We start from the raw sequence: 20009 nt of genomic DNA on the forward strand, positions 1-20009 counted from the left end.
ACGTCCAACCACACCATTAGTAAAAGTACAAACAGCTCTGAATATTCCCTTTTTATATGTTTTGAGAGCCATTTCACAAAGACAATTAAGAATATGTTTTGAAGAAAAAAAAAAAAGGATTACAGGAGTGCTACATTACATACTCCAAAATGCTATTGGGAATAAGACCCAACCACGGTGTCACTCATTATGTTAATGGTAATGTAATGCCATGTCACTTGTGAGATCATTTGTTAAGACACTTGTCGCATCAAAGGTAGGGTCGTGAGCATAGCATCTGGTGGGAGGGTTATAATTTTCATGGAAAGTATGCGAGATATGGTTTTCAGCGCTAACCATAACTGAGGCATTTCAGGGGGTTCGGTTTTATTTGTCAACCGCAAATGCACTTTACCTGTTCAAAGGATGGATAGATAGACGTACAGAGACAGACAAACAGAAAAGTTGTCTTTAAAAAAAAGTACAATTGCTGTGACTGGTAAAATTGTTTCTTACTGTGAAAAGTGTACCAAGATTTTGATTATTCGGAAATATTAGGTAAGGTTGTATGACTGAGAATTGCATGCCATGTTTTTGTGGCCTATCTGATGTTCTGGCTAGAACGGATTAGTTTGCTCTCAAAGAAAACATAACAAAACAAATAACTTTTATCATTTATTTTAGAAAAACTACTTTAGAATGCATGTCAAAATACACAAGAGTACAACTGTTTCAACTGGCAGATAAAAAATTACATAAGCTGTACTCTAAGTAATTAACAACCAAAACATCGAGTAATGATCTACGAGGACGTTGATTTCCACCACAGCCACTTACACGGCGCAACCTTCTACTACGATTAATTAATGGCACAGACATGTGGTGAAGAGAAAATAATGTTGGTGAAACTAAGTACATTTCATCGCTCATGAACATTTTTAACTAAGTCAAGATCATTTTGTTTAGTTAATCCCCACAAAAGCAAGGAACAGAATGTTTCAATTTCACGTAACATCCACATTTTTATTATGAGACTCACCACTGGAACAGAATGACAGTTTTATCTCTCGGTAACATCACTGTGGCTTTGAACACGCTCCTGGGCTGAAACATTTTTTTTTTTTTTTTTTTGGTTTAGAGGAAAAGGCTCCTGTTTTTGTTGCAGCCTGCCTTGGGCGACAAACTAAGGTGAAACTGCGTCCATGAATGGCATTGTTGTTTGCAGACAACCAGGTAAAGTGTAAAGAGGTCAGAAAACTAACAAGAGGCCACAGAATTTGTTTATGCAGTACATCTCATTACTGCTTCTACAAGGGACCATTTGGTTCTTCACTCTGGACTTTAAAAGAGATCATTAATTTCCTTCCATTTTAGTAAATGCAGTTGTAAATGCCAATACTGGTTCTGCAGTCACTGTGATTTTTTATAATTAAAAAAAGCTTTACGCAAACTTAGATCTTACATCTAGGAAGGCAGGATAGAAGATTACCTTTAAACTTCGAAGTATAGTGCTTGGATTTCCATGTTCTCCGCAGAAAAGGTAGCTTACTTTAGTGAAAGAAGCATTTTAATGATTGTTAAGTCTACATATTGGTTAATAGGTGAGCAAGTGGTGAACCATACATGTATTTTACAAGGATTGCAACAAAAATATCAAAGCATGTGAGGCACTTTTTTGGCCTAGAGGCAACTTTAAGACAAAAAATCGAAAAAGGGCTTTAATGACAAGAAAATGACTATGCTTTAAACTAAAGTAAAAATCTTTCCTTGTAACGTTTACTTAAGAGATTATGCAAAGTGTCAATGAGGCACTCACCACAACAGTGAAGTTAAACTCAAGAAGACATGGAACAAAGTCAGTTTGATCAGGTAACTCGGTGTGAAATTAAACTAGTTTCAGGTAACGAATGTCATTTGTACTCTAAAAGTAAAACTTACTAGTTTGCAGATCAGAAAAGCCGCTAAACAGTCCTTCCACAAAAGGGTGTGTGCCACTTGCTAAACCAATGCAGAAAAAACAAACAGCGCTCAGATCACTCAGCAACTCGTAGGCAAAAATGAACAAAATTACTATTTGCCCGTTTTTAAATTCTATGCCTAATACCCTCAGCAGGTAAAGATCCACGCAGCGACAGTGCGTGGGGACCAGAATAACTATGGAATGCCTAGAAGATTATACTGGCAGTCAATGAGGTACAAAGACAATGTAGCTGCAACAAGATAATTGAAGGATTAAGGCAAAGGATTAATTATATGACAATTGACTCTTCAAATGCGGGAACATTTTGTTTTGCGTGCCAACTTAATCTGCGACAGAGATTCAGAAGAAGGGTACAGCAACTGTAGATCTACCATCCATTGGGTATCAGCAATAAGGGGTATAATCAGACACTACAATAACCAAACAAGTACCCAACAAGTCACTGAAAAACATCAAAATGTTTCAGAATTTCGCACAGATTGCAATCTACAGATAAGGAAAGACATGTTAGTGACCAAACCTTAAGCAAGACCATATTACTAACCGTGCCACTTCTGGACTGACACAAGAAGGCAGCTTAAAAAATACACACACACCAATCATTAATCATCACTAACGCTAAATGAATGAGCTCACAAAATAAAGCAATGCTCCCCTTCCATGCTGGTGAGGAATTTAAGGGGTTACGTGAGAGTGCCCCAGTGTCTAATGGAATTCAGTTGCAGGCAACAGAGCAACTGCTACCCTCTAAACCAGAATATTAGGATTAAAACATGTGTTAGTCCGTTTCCACACCAATTGTTTTCAAATTACGGCAACATCAGTCTTCTATTTGGTGCCCAAGCAATCAACAATTCCGGTGCCTTGTAATCCATCGAAGAAGAAGAAATTGTTGTGAGGTGGATCTCTGTGTGATAAAGCCTGGAAGAAAAAAGAAATGTATTTCTTGCAAGTGTAATCACACCACATCAATTCCTTAAAAAAAAAAAGATTTGGATATTGTTTTCTCAATTTGTTCAGAAACCATGAGAAGCAAACACATTAGCATTATATTTGGTTTATGCAGTTTCAATTTAGTTACTAACAAGTGTTCCATATTCCTGAACAATGGCATTTTATTTTTCACATGTATCATTTATGATCACAAGCAAAAGTATGCCTGTTTAGGCACCATGCCAACCAACAACAAAAAAGTTATCAAAAGTTAGTTTTGACATATTACACAAAATATTTCAAGTCTCCATAATATCAGTTCTCCTCTATTGTCTCATTTAATTACATACTTTTCATGGTTCAAACTTGAGTATTGTAGCCATGTTTATATTACAATGTTATGCCCAAGACAACATGTATTTTGCAAGCCTGCCTTGCTTCATTAAGGCAATAGTACTTTAATAATCAGATTTTTCAACACACTCATAGAAAATAAGCAAGGAAAAAAAGAGAACAGAAACTACTGAATGTGACATTCTAAAAACTGAAAGATGGAGCCCCTCTGGGTCAAATCTTGATGTAATTATGATTGTGTTTTTGGATAAATTCTTGGCAGACCAACTTATTGACTCTGTTGCACGCAAGGGGCAGCACAAGGAGCTAAAAGGAGGAGGCATCAGGCTAGTTTCTAATCTAACTGACTCCAAACAGGTTCCTGTGTCTGGTCCTACTGCCAATGTTATTGAGAGAGGCTCTAGGGAGGAAGGCGTATTTTTGCATCATGGTTCTGTATGACTGTCTTCCGCCCAGAAAGCCGTCATTCAGGAAAATTTAGTGGCATCCTCAATAGACAAATCAGACAAGACCCTTGTTAATGAGCCGAATTATAAACATGGGACTGTAACGGGAACCAATGGGTTATCCATTATGACTTGGAATCTTGCTGGCCTTGCTAGGAAACTGGATGATGTGGACTGGGTTGCCTACATCAAGTCACAAGACGTGTGTCTGTTTCAAGAAACCTGGGTCGAGGGCCAATCAAGTATGGATGGGTTTCTCTCTTTTAATATCCCTGCACAGCCATCAGAGAAAGCAACTGGTCGTGCAAAAGGGGGACTTTTAATTCTTTTAAATTCAAAGCTCCAATGTGATTATAAGGTTTTAGAATTTGATTGTCCCGACTTGATGGGCTTAAAAATTTCTTTTATCAAAATTTTAACATAACTCTTATCAATGTTTATGCCCGCTCTGTTGCCCGTGGTACAGAATCACATATTTTAACTTTACTCTCTGACTTTTTAGACACGATACAAACTAATTCCTATTTAATTATCGCAGGGGATGTTAATTGCACTTTTGAACCCTCTGCATTTCTTAGTGATTTAACTGTGGAAGAGGAAGAATTATGGGGGATTGCACAATTGGATGGTGATAGATATCCTCCACGCTCTCGTGTCGCAGCACAGCTCGCTACATTATGCTTAAAGTTTGGCCTAAGGGCCTGCAATGGTCGAACCCCTTCTGATTTAAACCTCGCACCGACATTCCTACGAGGCTCTGTGGCCAGTGTAATTGATTATTTTTTGGTGGATGTTCGTCTTTGGCCACTGCTGCTAGACAGGAGGGTAGATTCAAGATGCAAGAGTGATCACTTCCCACTGCTGCTTACCCTTTCTGGGAATATCTTTAGCAGAACCTCGAATACGCAACCATCAATGGTCCCTCCCCCTATTTTAAATAACGCTAATACAAAGGTGAGATGGCCTAAAGCCATGTCAAACCCCTATTTTCTACGTAAGATTTATCAAGTGTTTTTAGATAATTTGTCAGCTTACGAAGACCTCGAGCCCGAAGCCATCCCACTTCTTGATATCCACGAAGATATGATGGTCAAACTTCAAAGTGTTTTTTATAAAAAGGCAGCCATGGTAAGCCGGCAACACGGGGGTTTATCTAACAGTAGATGGTTTAATGATGCATGTATGAGGGCTAAGATCGAGCTAAGAAAGGCCATAAAGGCCGGGTCCACGGGGGCGATCAAACAAGCAAGATGTATGTACAAAAAGGCAATTTTACAATCAAAGAAAACTTGGGAAGATGTTATTTGGCAGGATTTGTTAGATGCTACAAAAGCAAACAACAATACGCTTTTCTGGGAATTGCTGACTAAGCATGAGAGAGGGGGTAGGTCTAATCTAAGGAACCATATTCAACCCAGAACCTGGGTGGAGCACTTCTCTCTCTTGTATGAAGGAACTATCTCCACTGGGGCTGTTGACTGTGATAAAGTGGGATTAGACCCCCTAATTCTACAAAACACTAACCTTGCCACTTCTCCACTTGATGGTAATCTATATAACTCTGAGAGTTATATTTGTTTCTCCTTAGAAGAAACTGCAGAGGCTATCAACTCTTTAAAGTCAGGTAAAGCCCCACGTCTCGATAAAATTCCAGGCGACCTTTATAAATCAGAGTTATCTATATGGACCTGGTACATTAACCTACTGTCAAATAAAATCACAAAAGGAGGACAGATCCCTGAGACGTGGAAGGGTGCAGAAATTATCCCAATTTACAAAAAGGGTAATGCAAATCTTCCAATCAATTACAGACCGGTCAGTTTATTCGATAATTTACAATAAATCTTTGCCAAACAGTTGCTAGTCAGACTATCGAGCTGGGTGACGGAGCAGCAGATCCTTTCACCGCTTCAGGCAGGGTTCCGCTCCAGAGTTAGCACGGTTGACCAGGCTTTTAGGTTGACCGTGCTACACTGGAAATATGTAGTCTTGGCAAAGCAAACTTTATATGTCATTTTTGTTGATCTGCGTTCTGCTTTTGATTTGGTCCCAAGAGATCAGCTTTGGGGAGTGTTACACAAAATAGGGGCACCACCCGATATTATCCATCTATTAATACGCATGCATGAAGGTACATATACGCAAGTAAGATGGGGCAATCAAGGCGAATTGACTAACAAATTTCCCATTAAAAGAGGTGTCCGTCAGAGATGTGTGCTTGCACCACTTCTGTTTTCTTTATTCATCAATGAGGTGGTCCAAGAACTATTGACATGCCAGAACGATGCCCCCACCCTAGTCAATCAGAAAATCCCAATTCTCCTTTTTGCGGATGACTCTCTATTGATTTCAAAAACCCCTATGGGGTTGCAAATTCTTGTGGACAGATTTAAATCATTTTGCTGGAACTTTGGTTTGGAGCTGAACACGAAGAAAACGAAATTGATGGTGCTTCGCTCTGGCCCTCGTAAGAAATGTACTATTAGGTTAGATGGAGCTATTTTGGACCAGGTTAGCTCCATTGACTACTTGGGTGTGAGACTTACAGATTCACCCCTTTGGGAGGAACAAGTTGGCAAGAGTGCTGGGCTCTTGCAACACCGGGCAGCATCCATATTGCACCTCTATAGGAATACGATCACTAAAGTTGTGTCTCCAGCAGTAAAGATTTATGTGGCTAAGGCACAGGGTGCTGCTGTTTACGGCGCAGAGATCTGGGGCACATCAGATAGTAGTAGGATAACAAAAATTGAGAATAGCTTTGCACGGGCTTTATGTGCTTGCCCTATTAGCACCCCATTAATCCCCCTATTTTTAGACCTAGGGTTTAAACGAATAGCTGATTTAATTATCTTACGGCCTCTATTATATTGGGTGAGGCTTTGGGTAGTTCCCGAACTGGCCATATATAAGTTTTCTCTATTAGAATTGTTAAAATGCCCTAACTCGACGTCCATTCCATGGATCAAATACGTATCCTGTTGGTTTTGCACGCTGGGATTGAGGAACTTTTGGGAGAATCCCCAGCAACTCGTGAAGTCCCATGTAAAAGTACTGAAAGGAGCTTACTGGTCCCACATACGTAATAATTACATTTCTCAAAAATCGAATGGTCATTTAACTAATTTGTTTATTGACTTTAAATGGTATCCAGAGTTCGAACTATATTTAGATATAATACCTCATCTACTAGGCAAAAGTTTGTATGCCAGATTTCGATTTGGAACATTACCTTTGAAGGCCTTGACGAGCAGATGGGGACCCAAGTTAAGCTCTGATATCTGTCCTGTATGTGGCACTTCTTCCGAAACAGTAGAACATTTTATGTTTTTTGTCCCGCTTACTCAATCCCAAGGTTCAAATGGATTCACAAAATATGTCGGGAATTGAACTTAAGGAAATGTCTTTTAGCTTTGAGGATTTTAAAAAGCCATAATTCAAATGTGACAATTTATGCAGTAAGTAAGTTTTTAGTAATGGCATGGCGCATACGCATTTTTTATTTACAATGATTTGAAATTGTTCCAAGTCGGGCAAACATGGACTCTACTTCTTTTTTTTAAACTCTGCTATGATATTATGATGTTTATTTATATTTATATTGTACTGTATTATATTGCTTTGATGGTCTGTGGCCGAATAAAGCTTATGTGTGAAATCTACTGAATGTGCAAAGTACATAAGGAAAAGGTTACTTATTTGTAATCTATTCCTAGGATACTGTGATGTAGGTTACCAAGAGCTGCATAATCCTGGCATATAGTGTTGGGCCCGAAAGTTTGCACTTGTTTCTTCAGTTGTGACTTTTCCCATAGTCCATAAAGCACCAGGGCACAGTCAGATTGTTTTCTTCTGGCATCTGTTTGGATACACGAGTGCCAAATATGGACCATCCTTGATTCTTTTAACTCAGCGAATTTGTAAACAGTCTGCCTACCTAGCACCCAGTTGGACAACTCAATATCATGGCCTATCCCCTTTGGATGCACTGCACTCAATGTCTTGACACATGGTGGCCAGATACTCCTACCAGAACCTGGTATCGCCTTAGCCGTATTACAGATAATGACTAGCTGTGAGGTGTTGTTATAGATCTGTAGTTATGGGGTAGGATGAAGAATGAAGATGTGGCATGCAGAATGTATTTATTCCATGTAGAATTTAGAGTTAGAATGCTTAGAATGTCCTAGGTATTTGGGTAGATGTTTGGAATGTTGGAGGGGGGGGGCGGCAATTGTGCAGTACTTGTTAATGTACGGATTCTTCTGTGACGTACGAGGTTGTTCAATAAAGAAGAATTTTCACAGCTTACACAAGTCCATGGTGACTACAGATTTTGGCAACGAGCTGAGCACCCTCAAGAAACCACAGATTTATACTGTATATAAATGTTAAAGGGGTGGTCATTGCTTGCTGTAGGCGTGATCGTGGTACTTCTTGTTGGTGAACCTTTATTTACGCTTGGCGGTCCTTCTGAAAGTTAACCTGCATGAAGCTACAGCCCACACTGTGGTAAGGCTATCGACAGCTCAATTTTTTGTGTGATTCTGGGCCTTTTGCCAAGCTTGGCAGTGGATGCTGGTGGTGGTTGAAGTAAACTGTGTGAAAACGAGCACGCTTGAATGAGAAATGCGGGGAGCATTCAAAAGTCAAGTGTGTTGCATAGGGAGGAATGCAACCTGGAAGAACGTAGCACCAGGAGGGCGTAGAATACATGTCAACCAAGAACTTCTCTACAGATTGGGTGAGGCTTCAACACGCCATCAGGAGCGTCACCATGTTCTGAGCAACGGCGAATGGAGCAACAACCTGCACGTCATCACGCAGAGTGATGATCCTGACATTCAGTCATATTGAACAAGTTACTTACCTTAGGTAACGCCTTATCTTGAAGAGACTATCCAGCTGCAGATTCCTTACCTTCCGGATTCCAAGCTGACTCCAGGAAATTCTAAGGTAAGGAATCTGCAGCTAGAAGTCTCCATCAGATTGTTACATACACAGAACGAGTGGAGGACGCTGAGAGGAGGTGAACCGATCTGAAGCCTTACTGTTCAGTCCAGCGTCAGCGCGATAACAATTGAGTGGTATGGAGCTGATTGTAACCAGTTTAAGGAAATGTATGCACACTGCTTAAATTTAAAGCACAAAGGCACCCTAACTGCTTTCTTTAGCGCTTGATTGTATTCCCTTGTGGCAGACCTATGACAGGAATTGGACATAAGTAAATGCAGTTTTCTTCTTGAAAGTATGTGTGTTGTCTTAAATAGTTTTTTCTTCTTTTTCATGATTATAAACTATAAAGAAAAGAAAAGATTAAAGGAAAAATGTTGATATGTCCACAAGTGAAGCTACCCCAGCGGTTGCTGATTCAGCGGTGCACCTTAGCTCACCTAATGAATTTTTAGCAAATTCCGGTGAATCTGCTATACAATGGGGTGAGTGGAAGGAGTACTTTCTTAACTACATAGCCAATTTGGAAGATTGCAATGCAACATTTTCACCAGAGAGAAAGAAAAGTATATTGATGTATTGTTTGGATTGAGAAGGATTGTGAACATATAACCAGTTTCAGAACCATGAGACAAGTGCTGGAGATTTGGATGTTTTAAAGACAGCTCTAGTGGAATTAGATGAGCATTTTTCACCCTGAGTATGAACAGCTGTCATAAGCCATGTTTTTTCCCCAAAACAAGCAAGAAAAGCATGAATCTATTGAGGATTACGTCTCTGCTTTAAACAAAAAAAACTAGCAATTACATGTAGGTTTGGGAATCCGCATAATGAGTTGGTGTTGGATCAAATAGTCATGTATGCATAGAACAAAAAAATACAGGCAAGGTTATGTGCTGAGCGAGAGTAATGTCTCCAGGACATCACGGCAATTGTAAAAAAGCTGAGCTATCAGAACAGTGCGCGGAAGTTACCCTAACACAGGAGAAGAAAGAAAGCAGTGATATTGTAAACAAAATTTAGGATGGTAAACCAAAATATATGCAGCATCCGGGACAGTGCAACTTGAAGCAGGATAAGTGCTGACAGTACCGTTCCAATGAAAAACCCTAATTTTATGTGCTATTGTTGCAGTAGCAGTGTTTGCTGGGTCAATTTGCAAGAGTGTGCAAATGTAAAGACAATAACAAATAGTAAAGTAGCTTGTGTGAGGGAGAGTAATGGAGAGGATTCTTCATCAAATTGGAGTGCGGATGACGTGAATGCCAAATGTGATGACAAAAAAAAAAATGGTTCTTAAAGTTTCTGTTGATAATAACAGCCTGCTTTGTGGGGTCTCGTTTGGGGGAATATCATTACAGGTAGCAGCAGATTCTGGTTTACCATACACAACTGTTGCTGAGTGTGTTTGGCAGAAATACTTTGTAGCAGTAATTGGAGGTCATCTGGTGACATCAGAAGTCAACACTGAAAGCTATGCAGGAGAAAAGACTGATATGGTGGTGTTGCGGCAACTGGTATTTAGGTTCAAGAACAAACATGTACTATGCAAATTATATGTTGCCAAGGAGGGACCATCCGCGCCCAGATCAAAGAAAGTTAAACATAATTTTAGATCCAAATAGTCCTGAGTAACTACTTGTTATTTGTGAGGGAGAAGACATCGGAAAGTGGATGAATTCCTGTCAATTTCTAGTGCGAACATTGGTAAAATGAATGGTTTTATTCATCAAATTGGGTTAAAAGACAGTGCAAATATAAAAACTCACTAAGCACCTAATATTCCTTTCGTTGTCAGGGAAGAGCTGATAATGGATTTGGAGAAACTTAAAGAGGCTTCCATTATTGAGCCAGTAGAGGCATCAAAATGGGTTTCTCCACTGGTAGATGCCAGAAGTGCAAACTGAAAAGTGCTTTTGGGTGTTGATTTGAGGGGGCTTAATAACAACATAATTGTGGATCAATTCCCCTTGCCACAGATAGACCAAATTTTATTAACGAGAAATGCTAAATGGTTTTCTAAGTAGATCTATCCAGCGCATATCATCAAGCAGTCCTGGATCCTGGTGGCAGATGGCTAACTGCCTTTTGTACGCCATTTAGCTGCTACCAATTTCTATGCATGCCATTTGGCCTAACATAAGTGGTGACAGTTTTTTTTAAAGACTATTGACACATCTAATAGGGGGTATTCAGGAAGTAACATTCTTCCAGGACGACATCTTGATTATGGGGAAGATGGGAAAGCACCATGATGAAATATTAAGAAATATGTTGAGCATTCTCAGTAAAAATGGTTTAACTGTCGAAATTAACAAATGCAGGTTTGGTGAAAGAAAAGTCGAACATCTTAGACATGGGATTAGTGACAAGAGGATTAAGCCCAATGAGAAACTTGTGGAGGCTATTAAATAATGTTTTGTCACGTAAAAATAAGGACGAACTTTGTTCTTTTTCGGATTTAGTTGAGTTTTATTGAAAGTTTATTAAAAAAAAGTTTATGAGAACATGCATGAAAGAACAAGTTACTTATCTTCGGTAACGCATTATCTGGTAGAGACTCTATCTACCTGCAGATTCCTTATCTTTGAATTCCCTGGCGTCAGCTTCGAATCCGGAATGTTTTTGCTGAGCAATACCCTGTGCGCACTGTCGGGTGGCGCTGTTTGGGTCCACGTGCGTTGTCCGGCTCCGCATGGCTTCGTCAGCACCCACTCGACAAGGTTTTGAGCCCAAGGCTGAAACTTTTGTCCTCACAGATGCCAGTGGGAAAGGCTTGGGGAGCGTACTCAGAGGGGTGATCAAGCAAATGAGGTTGTTATAGCTTTTGCTTCCCAATCGCTTTTTCCTACAAAGGAACTCTAAAAGAGAGAGAGAGACCTTTGCATGTGTGTGGGCACTGGAGCATTTTTGTATGTTCTTTTGTGGGAAGAAAGATTATTTCAAGATCAGATCATAAGCCTTTGACAAAGCTTTTAACAACTGAAGGATTATCTAGAGCCTTGGCAAGAATTGCAAGATTGTCCATATGCTTACAGGATTTTCTTTATGAAGTCCACTATGTACATGAAACGGAAAATGTAACAGCAGATTTTCTGAGCAGAATGTTGTTACCTCTCAGAAAGGTTGATATGAATCCCTAGAATGATGGTGTGTGTTGCAAGAATCTTTATGAATAATGAAGTCAAAAGCCTGCTAAGGGAGGAGAGGATGAAGGTGTATGACAAGGATGACACCTTATAAAGGGTTAGATAAACAGTTGTGAATGGTTGGGAAAATTGTGTGAAGGTGGAACTACTAGGTTATTTGACGGCATAATAGGAAGTTAGAGATGAATTAGGAGAAGAAGACATGTTTGTGATGAGAGGTGGTAAAGCGATACCGCCATGTGATATAAGAAATAAAAATGTATCACCTGGTCACGACGAGGGGCATGCTGGCATAACAAGTACCAAACATAATGTGAAGGCATTTTATTCATGGTCCAAAGTAGACACAAAAGCTGAGGTTTGTGAGGTAATGTATAGATTGTGAAACGGCTGACAAATCCCAGAAAACTCTGAATCCGCCTTTAAGCTCTCAGGGGTGTCCCAAGTTAGCACAGGAAGATGTGGTGCTGGACATCATGGAACCTGTTATGTGGAGTGATGGGTCCTAGAGGAACGTTTTAGTATTGATAGATTCGTTTTCTAAGTGGCTGGAGGTAGATGTGGCTGAAAAAGTGGACACTAAAACAGTGATCAGGTTTTTGGACAATATATATTTGAGATGAGTTTTTACAGCATCCTTATTAAGAGACAATGGAGGTCAGTTCAAATAACAGGAAATTAGAAATGTTATTGTATTGGCAAGTATTGTGCACAAATTCACAGCAATTTATCATCCTAGAGAAAATGGTGTTTTTAAAAGAGCGAACAGATTGATTAAAGGCATTTTGCAACTGGCCAATAAAGGAAGGAAAGACTGGAAATGGAATTGCAAAAGATGGTCTGGAAATATAGGGTGACTTCTCATGATTCTGTAGGGGAGAGTCTGTCTGGGCGAATAAAAGGACGAGTACAACATTTCAAAGCTGATCCTGGTTGGATGATGAGAGAAACAGGGCCATTTGGAATGTAGAGGAAGTAAAATAAAAAATGCATTTTAGCGTCCCAAAAGATGAATAAGTCTCATTTTGAATGCAAGCATTGAGTATGTGAAGTGAATTTGGTGGTAGGTCAATGGTCACAGTGAAGTCTATTAAGAAAGTTGCTAAGGGGGAAAGCAAGTTTAGTACTCCTAAGGAAATTGTGTAGGTAATAAGCAAACCTGTAGAACTGGATGATAGCAGTATTTGTGATATGAATCATTTGGCAGTATTTAGATGGATTTGCGATAGTATGGAAGAAGGGAGGTATGTTGAAAATGACTAGATTGACAAATACTGGTGGATGAATGTGGATTCAACAAGTGCAACAGAGGAAGGAGGCTGTGAACAGAGAAGCACAAGGTGATAGTGACATTCTTGTGAGCAAGGACAAGAGTCAGAGTGGGAAGAATGTGACTTATGATGGTAGTCAGAGTTGTCATATTGAGGGCATGCGAACGAGCGGTTTTGGTAGCAGTATTAAGAAACCTAGAATTTTAGAGGATTATGTGTGTAGTAGGCAATGTAACCAGTGATCTTTAAGTGCATATTGTTTATAATATGAAGTTGTACATAATTATTTATAAGATTAGTGCAGAACTGTGTGTATTTGCCGTTCATGAGGCTATCGCTACTGTATATTTTAGGATTTTTAGGTTTTTTATTAAAAGGAAGGGATGTATAGTAATAGGGTAGGATGCAAATGTGGCATGCAGAACGCATAATTTAGTGTTACAATAGTTAGCATGTTCTAGGTATTAGGTAGATGTTTGGAATGTTAGGGGGAGTGAGCTGCGCAGTACTTGTGTGTGCACGTGTTCTACGAGGTTGTTCAATGAAGAAGAATTTACACAGCTTACCAGAGTCCGTGGTCACTACATGAATCTTTTCAATTCTGTGCAACGTACAACACCAAAAAGCCCTGGTCAGACCAAAAGAGCATATGTAACCTGTGTCTGTTACAGAAACATGAAGATGCTTCCTACAGAACCTGCAGGACATTACGCTGTAAGAAAACTCTCTGGCATCAAAGAAATAACTGCTGAGCATATCACAGAATAAAACACAAAACATCTGCCGAGACCCCCTCACAGCTTTGGGCCAGAAGTTCTGTTCGATGGCCAAGAGGATGAAGGCCCTTCTGGCCATACACTCACCCAAAGAGGCAAGAGCCCAGAGGTGGTGATGTCGGACGCCTCGAACAGTGAGCAAGAAAGGGCCAAGCACTTGTCCTCGCAGCACTCCTGACCACAGACCAGGTCGACACACAGGGCCCCAGTCCTGCCTCAGACACAGCAGCCATCTGAACCTCCAAAGCACTCCTTAAGGAGTCTGGCATCAAGCCCCTAATCAAGCCTGAATTGACACCAACAGAACAATTAGCTTCAGAGCAAGATACCCCCGAAATGAAAGCCTAGATGGATCTTGAAACAGCACTGACAGAACCCTTGACGTAGATCATATATCACTGAGGGATAGATCCAGCTGCAGCTGGTCCTCCTCACAAGAAAGAAGATATAAATTGACTGCTCTATAGGACGATTCTCGACAAGCCTCCTCCTGTGTCCAACTCCCTGCTCCCAAACCCCCACCCTTCACCCCCCAACATACTCATCCTTATCCCTAAGCAACTGAAGTTGACTTTTGGTGTGGTTATATATTGAGCCTTTACCCCTCTTTGGCCCAACAGGGCTAAAGACCGTGCCACAAGCCCTCCACCACTTTCAGAGCTTATGGCTTCTTTTTAATCAAACCCCATTTATTCCTAAACGTTCAGGCAGGGGAAATGTCCCATAACTAACCGCTTCCCCCCATTCCGTCCTAGAAGGGGTCAGGTTCCCCTCGGTACTATTCAGGGCTAGTATTAAAGCCCCGCCTCTGTTAAAGATCACCAGCCGTCACTGCAAAAACAGACAGTGAACAGTGTCTTGATAAGCTTGGTTTACTTTTTGCATGTCCACACCCACTGGGACTTTACTCTTTACAACTGGTGAAATAATTAAATTCAAAAGTGTAATGCACACACACATACACACACACACACACACACACACACACACCTCCGCCCCCCCTTTTAGGTTAAAAAAAAAAAAAAACTAGAAAACAAACAAAAAAATTGATAACCAACTTTAAGTTTTTTATTTGCGTAATAACGTGTTACATACAATACAGGAGAAGCCAACTCATGGTGGTACAATATGTCCTATAATCACTGTCTGCCCTGTGCCTCCCGACCGTGGTCTGACACATTCGAACTACAGACAAGATCTTGGGTTGTCAATTTCAGGTACAAATATCATTCAACCCTCCACCATAAAAAAACCTGCAAGGTGTAGCATCTAGTACCAACTGGAACACTTCAAACCAATATTTAACTTGCACGTAACTCCTAATTAACACCCACCAAACGTTCTGTCAAATTTTCACATTAATGTTTTGATGGAAATAACCATATACAGCGACATGCATAACCCATTTAAGTTTGGGGGCAGATCATAGTAAACTTTCAAATGAGCAGATATTTTCAATTACTTCGGAGCTAACGTGCCAGGTGACTAAAATCGAGATTTCGTTTTTAATTCAACATCATTGTTTTGGTTTGAGTTACATTTATGTGTAAATGGTGTGTGGGTTTAAAAACCGTAACACATAAATTCAAATAAAGCATTTTGTTATTAAAGCACACATTAGGGATTTAATAAACCAATACATTCATATCTATGATAATAAATATGCCTTGCATCATAAAAAGTCCTACATTAAGTACCTGGGAAATTGAAAGCTATGCATATTATTTTAAATTAGGCAGTATGTCATGTGCTAAAGCCATTTGGCATGCTACTAAACTGGGTTGTTTAAAAAAAAAACAATGAACGGCCAAAGCTTACAGTACAAAGGCACTGGTTACCCAAATCAAACATTTGCAATTGGTTAAGTGGCCACTGATGTGTGCATAAATGTAGTGTCATCACCTGACGACTTTGAGACTAACAGAAAAGTAGCAACATATTATAATGGCAACCTCTTAGTTTGGTTCTAGGGCTAGCTTTACCACTGTTAAAGTCAGTAGAAAATAGGAGACTCCCCTAAACAACAGAATCTGCTAATTCAGAAAACCTCAATCTAAAAATAAAACACTATTATATACAGCGGCTTTTCACTTGTCAGACTGAGTACATCTTATTTACTAAACATCCCATCTGTATCTCCATTTCTGTGAGCGCACCACAAACTTGTAAATTAGGTGCAATCTCAAACTGCAAAGCCCTGCGTCTTCAATCCTATTTAGAATAAAGCATCGTTGGTGGTGCCTACAAACATTTGTTCGCAGGATTATTCATCATCACCATTTCAGGTAGCTTGCCCCTAGTTGCTGGTTTGGAACTGGTTCCTCTAGGGGGTCATTTTCAGGAAAGAAACCTGGTGTAGAAGAGGGAGCCCATCTCTTGCTACTCACCTCTGCTTCTTCCTTGCCTCCTAAGCCCCGGGGTCTACTAACTTTCCTCTTGGGAAACTACCTTCTCTGTCTTTAAAATTCCTTTTTTCATTTTCTAACAGAAGAAACAGTCCTTGACAGAGTGAGAGGCAGGTAAACAAAATACACACAGGTTATGAGGGTCAGAAGCAGCCTTCAAACTCCCACAGGAGAGACACTTCCTAAAAACCTGAAGGCATTTTGAAGAAGTAATATTTCCCGAATGAGTCAAAACACAAGGAAACTGCTGAAGTCTCTGTAAGATACCTAATAAAGTTGAAAAAATACAATTCTTAAGAAACCCTGAAGTACTCAGAGATACAATCAGCACTATTGGAAAAAAGGAACTTGAGCCTTTGAGGCAATCGCCAGTACTCTGCCTGCAGGGTAATGGAAGCTGCTGGTTTCCTTAAAGCTACAGTGTACGCTGAATTATAGCTAGTGTACTTTTCACCTGACAGGCACTTTTCCATTCTTTTCCTCTGCAGCTAGATCAAGGTTTCAGGTTATTTTAACTGTACAGCACATTTCTACAAGTAGATGCTGCAATGTGGTTTGCTTTTAATTATAATGAACAAGTTACTTACCTTCGGTAACACTCTTTCTGATTAATGTCTTAACTGACCATAGATTTCTGATGTTTAGAATATCCCCACGACCTAGACTCGATCCGGAAGATTTTTCAGCATAGCCTTTGTGTGCCAGTAGGTGCTGTCGTGTGTCTCAGTCTACACCCCTTTGCCTGTTAATTAACAGTTGGGCCTGCACGTAGGTGACACCCAAGCACGCTGACATAATTTCTTTATGGACAAGCTGAAGTTTCAGGGGACAGAGGACAGCTGTGCAACGGTTCAGAAGAGGTACACGTAAGAAATAAAAATACCAAATTGAGTTCCTACTGTGGCATCACAAAGGGTTTGGGAGGAAAATTGGATTAAACCTTTGAGAAATCACATTACAAGTGATTTGGTCAAGGATGGTTAGTCCGGTAAACTTGAAAATACCAAAAGATAACCTTTAACCTTGGAACTGCAAGTTGTTGCTGGGCCAAAGATAAAACGAACAAGAAATCCAGAAGTTTGGCCTGCCATGGGTCCCTATTAAATGTTCCACATCAGGTCACAAACTTGCCCAAGCTGCCAGCATACACAGCGTTTATAGAGGGATGCCTGACCTCAAAGATGACAAACTGCTTCAATCAAATGTAGTCAACTGCAGCCACTTGCTCTCCATGCATGTAGATGAACATTGCACAGGCATAGTTGCAAGAGCCTGTCTTTATGCTGTGACAGAATAACCTCCAAAACAACAGCCTGAGGACAGGCCAGAGGACAGATGCTTTTGCACAAACGTCTCGGGTACCACACTCTTTTGGTCCAATCAAGAGTTACTAGGATGGCTTGGGCCAGGTCGTTCCAGATCTTCTTCAGAATTCAAGTTAGGATAGGTAATCACAGGAAAGCCTACAGGAGTTTTGTGGTCTGCTCTAGGCAGAATGTGTCTCCAAGAGATTGTGCTCTGGGAAACTCCAGTGCACAAAAGTTCTAACCTTGCACATTTGTGGCAGTGGTGAAGAGATTGAGCATGAGATCTGCCCATTGTTGGAAGACACCGTGAGCCACTTCTGGGTGTTACTGCCATTTGTAATCCGGTAGGCATTGCCAGCTGAGTTTGCTTACCCTGGCATTAAAGATTCCGACAAGCAGCGCACGATAAAGGAAGAACAAGTTACTTACCTTTAGTAACTCTTTATCTGGTAGCGACTATATCTAGCTACAAATCCCATATCTTGGAATTATCCCAAGGCGTCCGAATGGATATTGAAAAATGTCATGAGCAGCATCCCTGTGCACCTGTAAGTGGTGGAGATCCGCTTTGCATGGTGTGGGTAGTGCTGGAAGTGATGTGTGCGGTACCTATATAGGCACCACCTCAGCACACCCACGACTTTCCATGCCAGGGGCATGGAGCCAAGAACACTAACCACTGGGGTAGAAAACTAGGGCCCTGGAAGGGAAAAACCCGGTCCCTAGAAAATCATTCGCACAGCGGGGAGGATAGGTGAGTCAGTAAGGAATCGGCGGCTAGTTATACCATAAGGTGTTATAGAAGGTAAGCGGCTTGTTGATCCGATAAAGACATCTGGCTGCAGATTCCTGACCTTAGAACACTTACCCAAGCAATACCTCCACTGAAGTGGGTCTGTAAAACAATTCCAAACCAAAAAGTCCTTTAGGACAGAACGTGCAAAATGCCCATCCTTACAGACTTGACTGTCCAGGCAGTACTGCTTCTTAAAACTGTGCAGGGATGTCCACGTTTTTGCCTGGGAGATGTCAAGGACCGTAACTCCTCATATTAATGCAGTGGTGTCCCCCCTGTGGGGGTTGCTTCTTGGCCAATGCGTAGCAGATTTTAATGCACAGAATGAGCTAGTAGGAGATGGTCTGCTTCTGCACAGCCTTTCCCTTCTTCACTCCAACATACCCTATGAACAGCTAATCACCCACCCAGAACTCTTTTATTCAGCCAAGGTAGAACGACAATACTCTTTTTGGGTCCAGACAGTGGAGTCGCTCCTCTTCTTTGGAGGGATGTGGCGGAGCGCATATAAAATAGGCAGGGTGATGGACGGGCCTGCATGAAAAGGAGTGAAGACTTTCGGTAGCAAGGAAGGTCTAGTTTGCAGAACCAGCTTGTCTGGGTAGATATTCAGGAATGGCGGCTTGGATGACAAAGCCTGCAGCTCATTGATCCTCAAAGCAGATGTTCCGGCCACCAGAAAGGCAGTCTTGATGGTAAGGAGCCTGAGAGAAAAAGGAGTCAAAGTCAAAAGGAGCCCACATTTGGAACATAAGGACTATATTAAGGTATAACTGAGGCACGATAAAAGGAGAAGGAGGAAAAGTGGTGCAAACCTTTCAGTAACCTATGTACACTAAGGGATTTAAAAAGGGATGGCTGGTCAGGTAACAACAGAAAACATGCATATGCAATGCAATGGGTCTCGCATTTGCTTGAGTTAGAGCTATTGGCATTGTAAATTCATAACTGGACTTTTCTTGCCACATAAATTGGCCAACCCTGCCTCATAATTTGATCTTTTCCTGCCACATAATTCCAGTGGGCCAGCATATAACTAAAGCACTTCCATTTACCTTCATTTATCTTCTTCCTCTATCTGCAGCCAAAAATGAAAATGTTGCCATTTAGCATCCCAATTTAAATCTGCCATGATAATTCCAATAGAATACCACTTTCACCACCCAACCATCAGAGTTGCTGGTTGGCTAACAAAATTCCCCCCAAAAAACACAAGACAGTAACAGAGGAGTAACAAGAGAAATAAACTAGAAGGGTCACCCAAACATATCAAGAGTGTGCAAACAGTCACCGTATAATAAGGATGTTACGTTGGCCTGAATCATGGTCATAACTGCAATAAATAGAGAGTAATAAATCATATACAATTATCCTATAAACCCAATAAAAACCTTTATCAGAAATAAACTTTTGCCATTAAACTGTAATGCTCAGAACAGCCCCTAGAGGACACCACAATGAATATAGCATTTGTAAGAAACATGGACATGTAACCATATATTTAGCCCCTAGAGAACATAGTCACATAAAAACATGACTGAAAATAATGCAGAGTAACCCTATATTTAGCCACTATAGAGCATAGTGCATTGCTCATTTCCAGGACTAGCAGACCCACTGCAAACAACACCCTTTAAACACAAACTACTCTCAGCTGTA

The 20009-nt window shown here is 40.6% G+C and overlaps 1 protein-coding gene across 1 annotated transcript in view; it reads right to left on the minus strand.

Annotated features, from left to right (window-relative positions):
• Nucleotides 1-641: 641 nt before the first annotated feature.
• The window catches only part of SAE1 (SUMO1 activating enzyme subunit 1), a 405755-nt gene continuing 386387 nt past the window's right edge, over nucleotides 642-20009 (minus strand). Inside the window, exon 9 of the mRNA XM_069207582.1 lies at nucleotides 642-2881. Coding sequence (XP_069063683.1) covers nucleotides 2789-2881 — 93 coding nt within the window. The 3' untranslated portion in view covers nucleotides 642-2788. The remainder of the gene's footprint in view (nucleotides 2882-20009) is intronic.

The sequence above is a fragment of the Pleurodeles waltl genome, chromosome 9 (genome assembly GCF_031143425.1).
Source record: "Pleurodeles waltl isolate 20211129_DDA chromosome 9, aPleWal1.hap1.20221129, whole genome shotgun sequence".
Lineage (NCBI taxonomy): Eukaryota > Metazoa > Chordata > Amphibia > Caudata > Salamandridae > Pleurodeles > Pleurodeles waltl.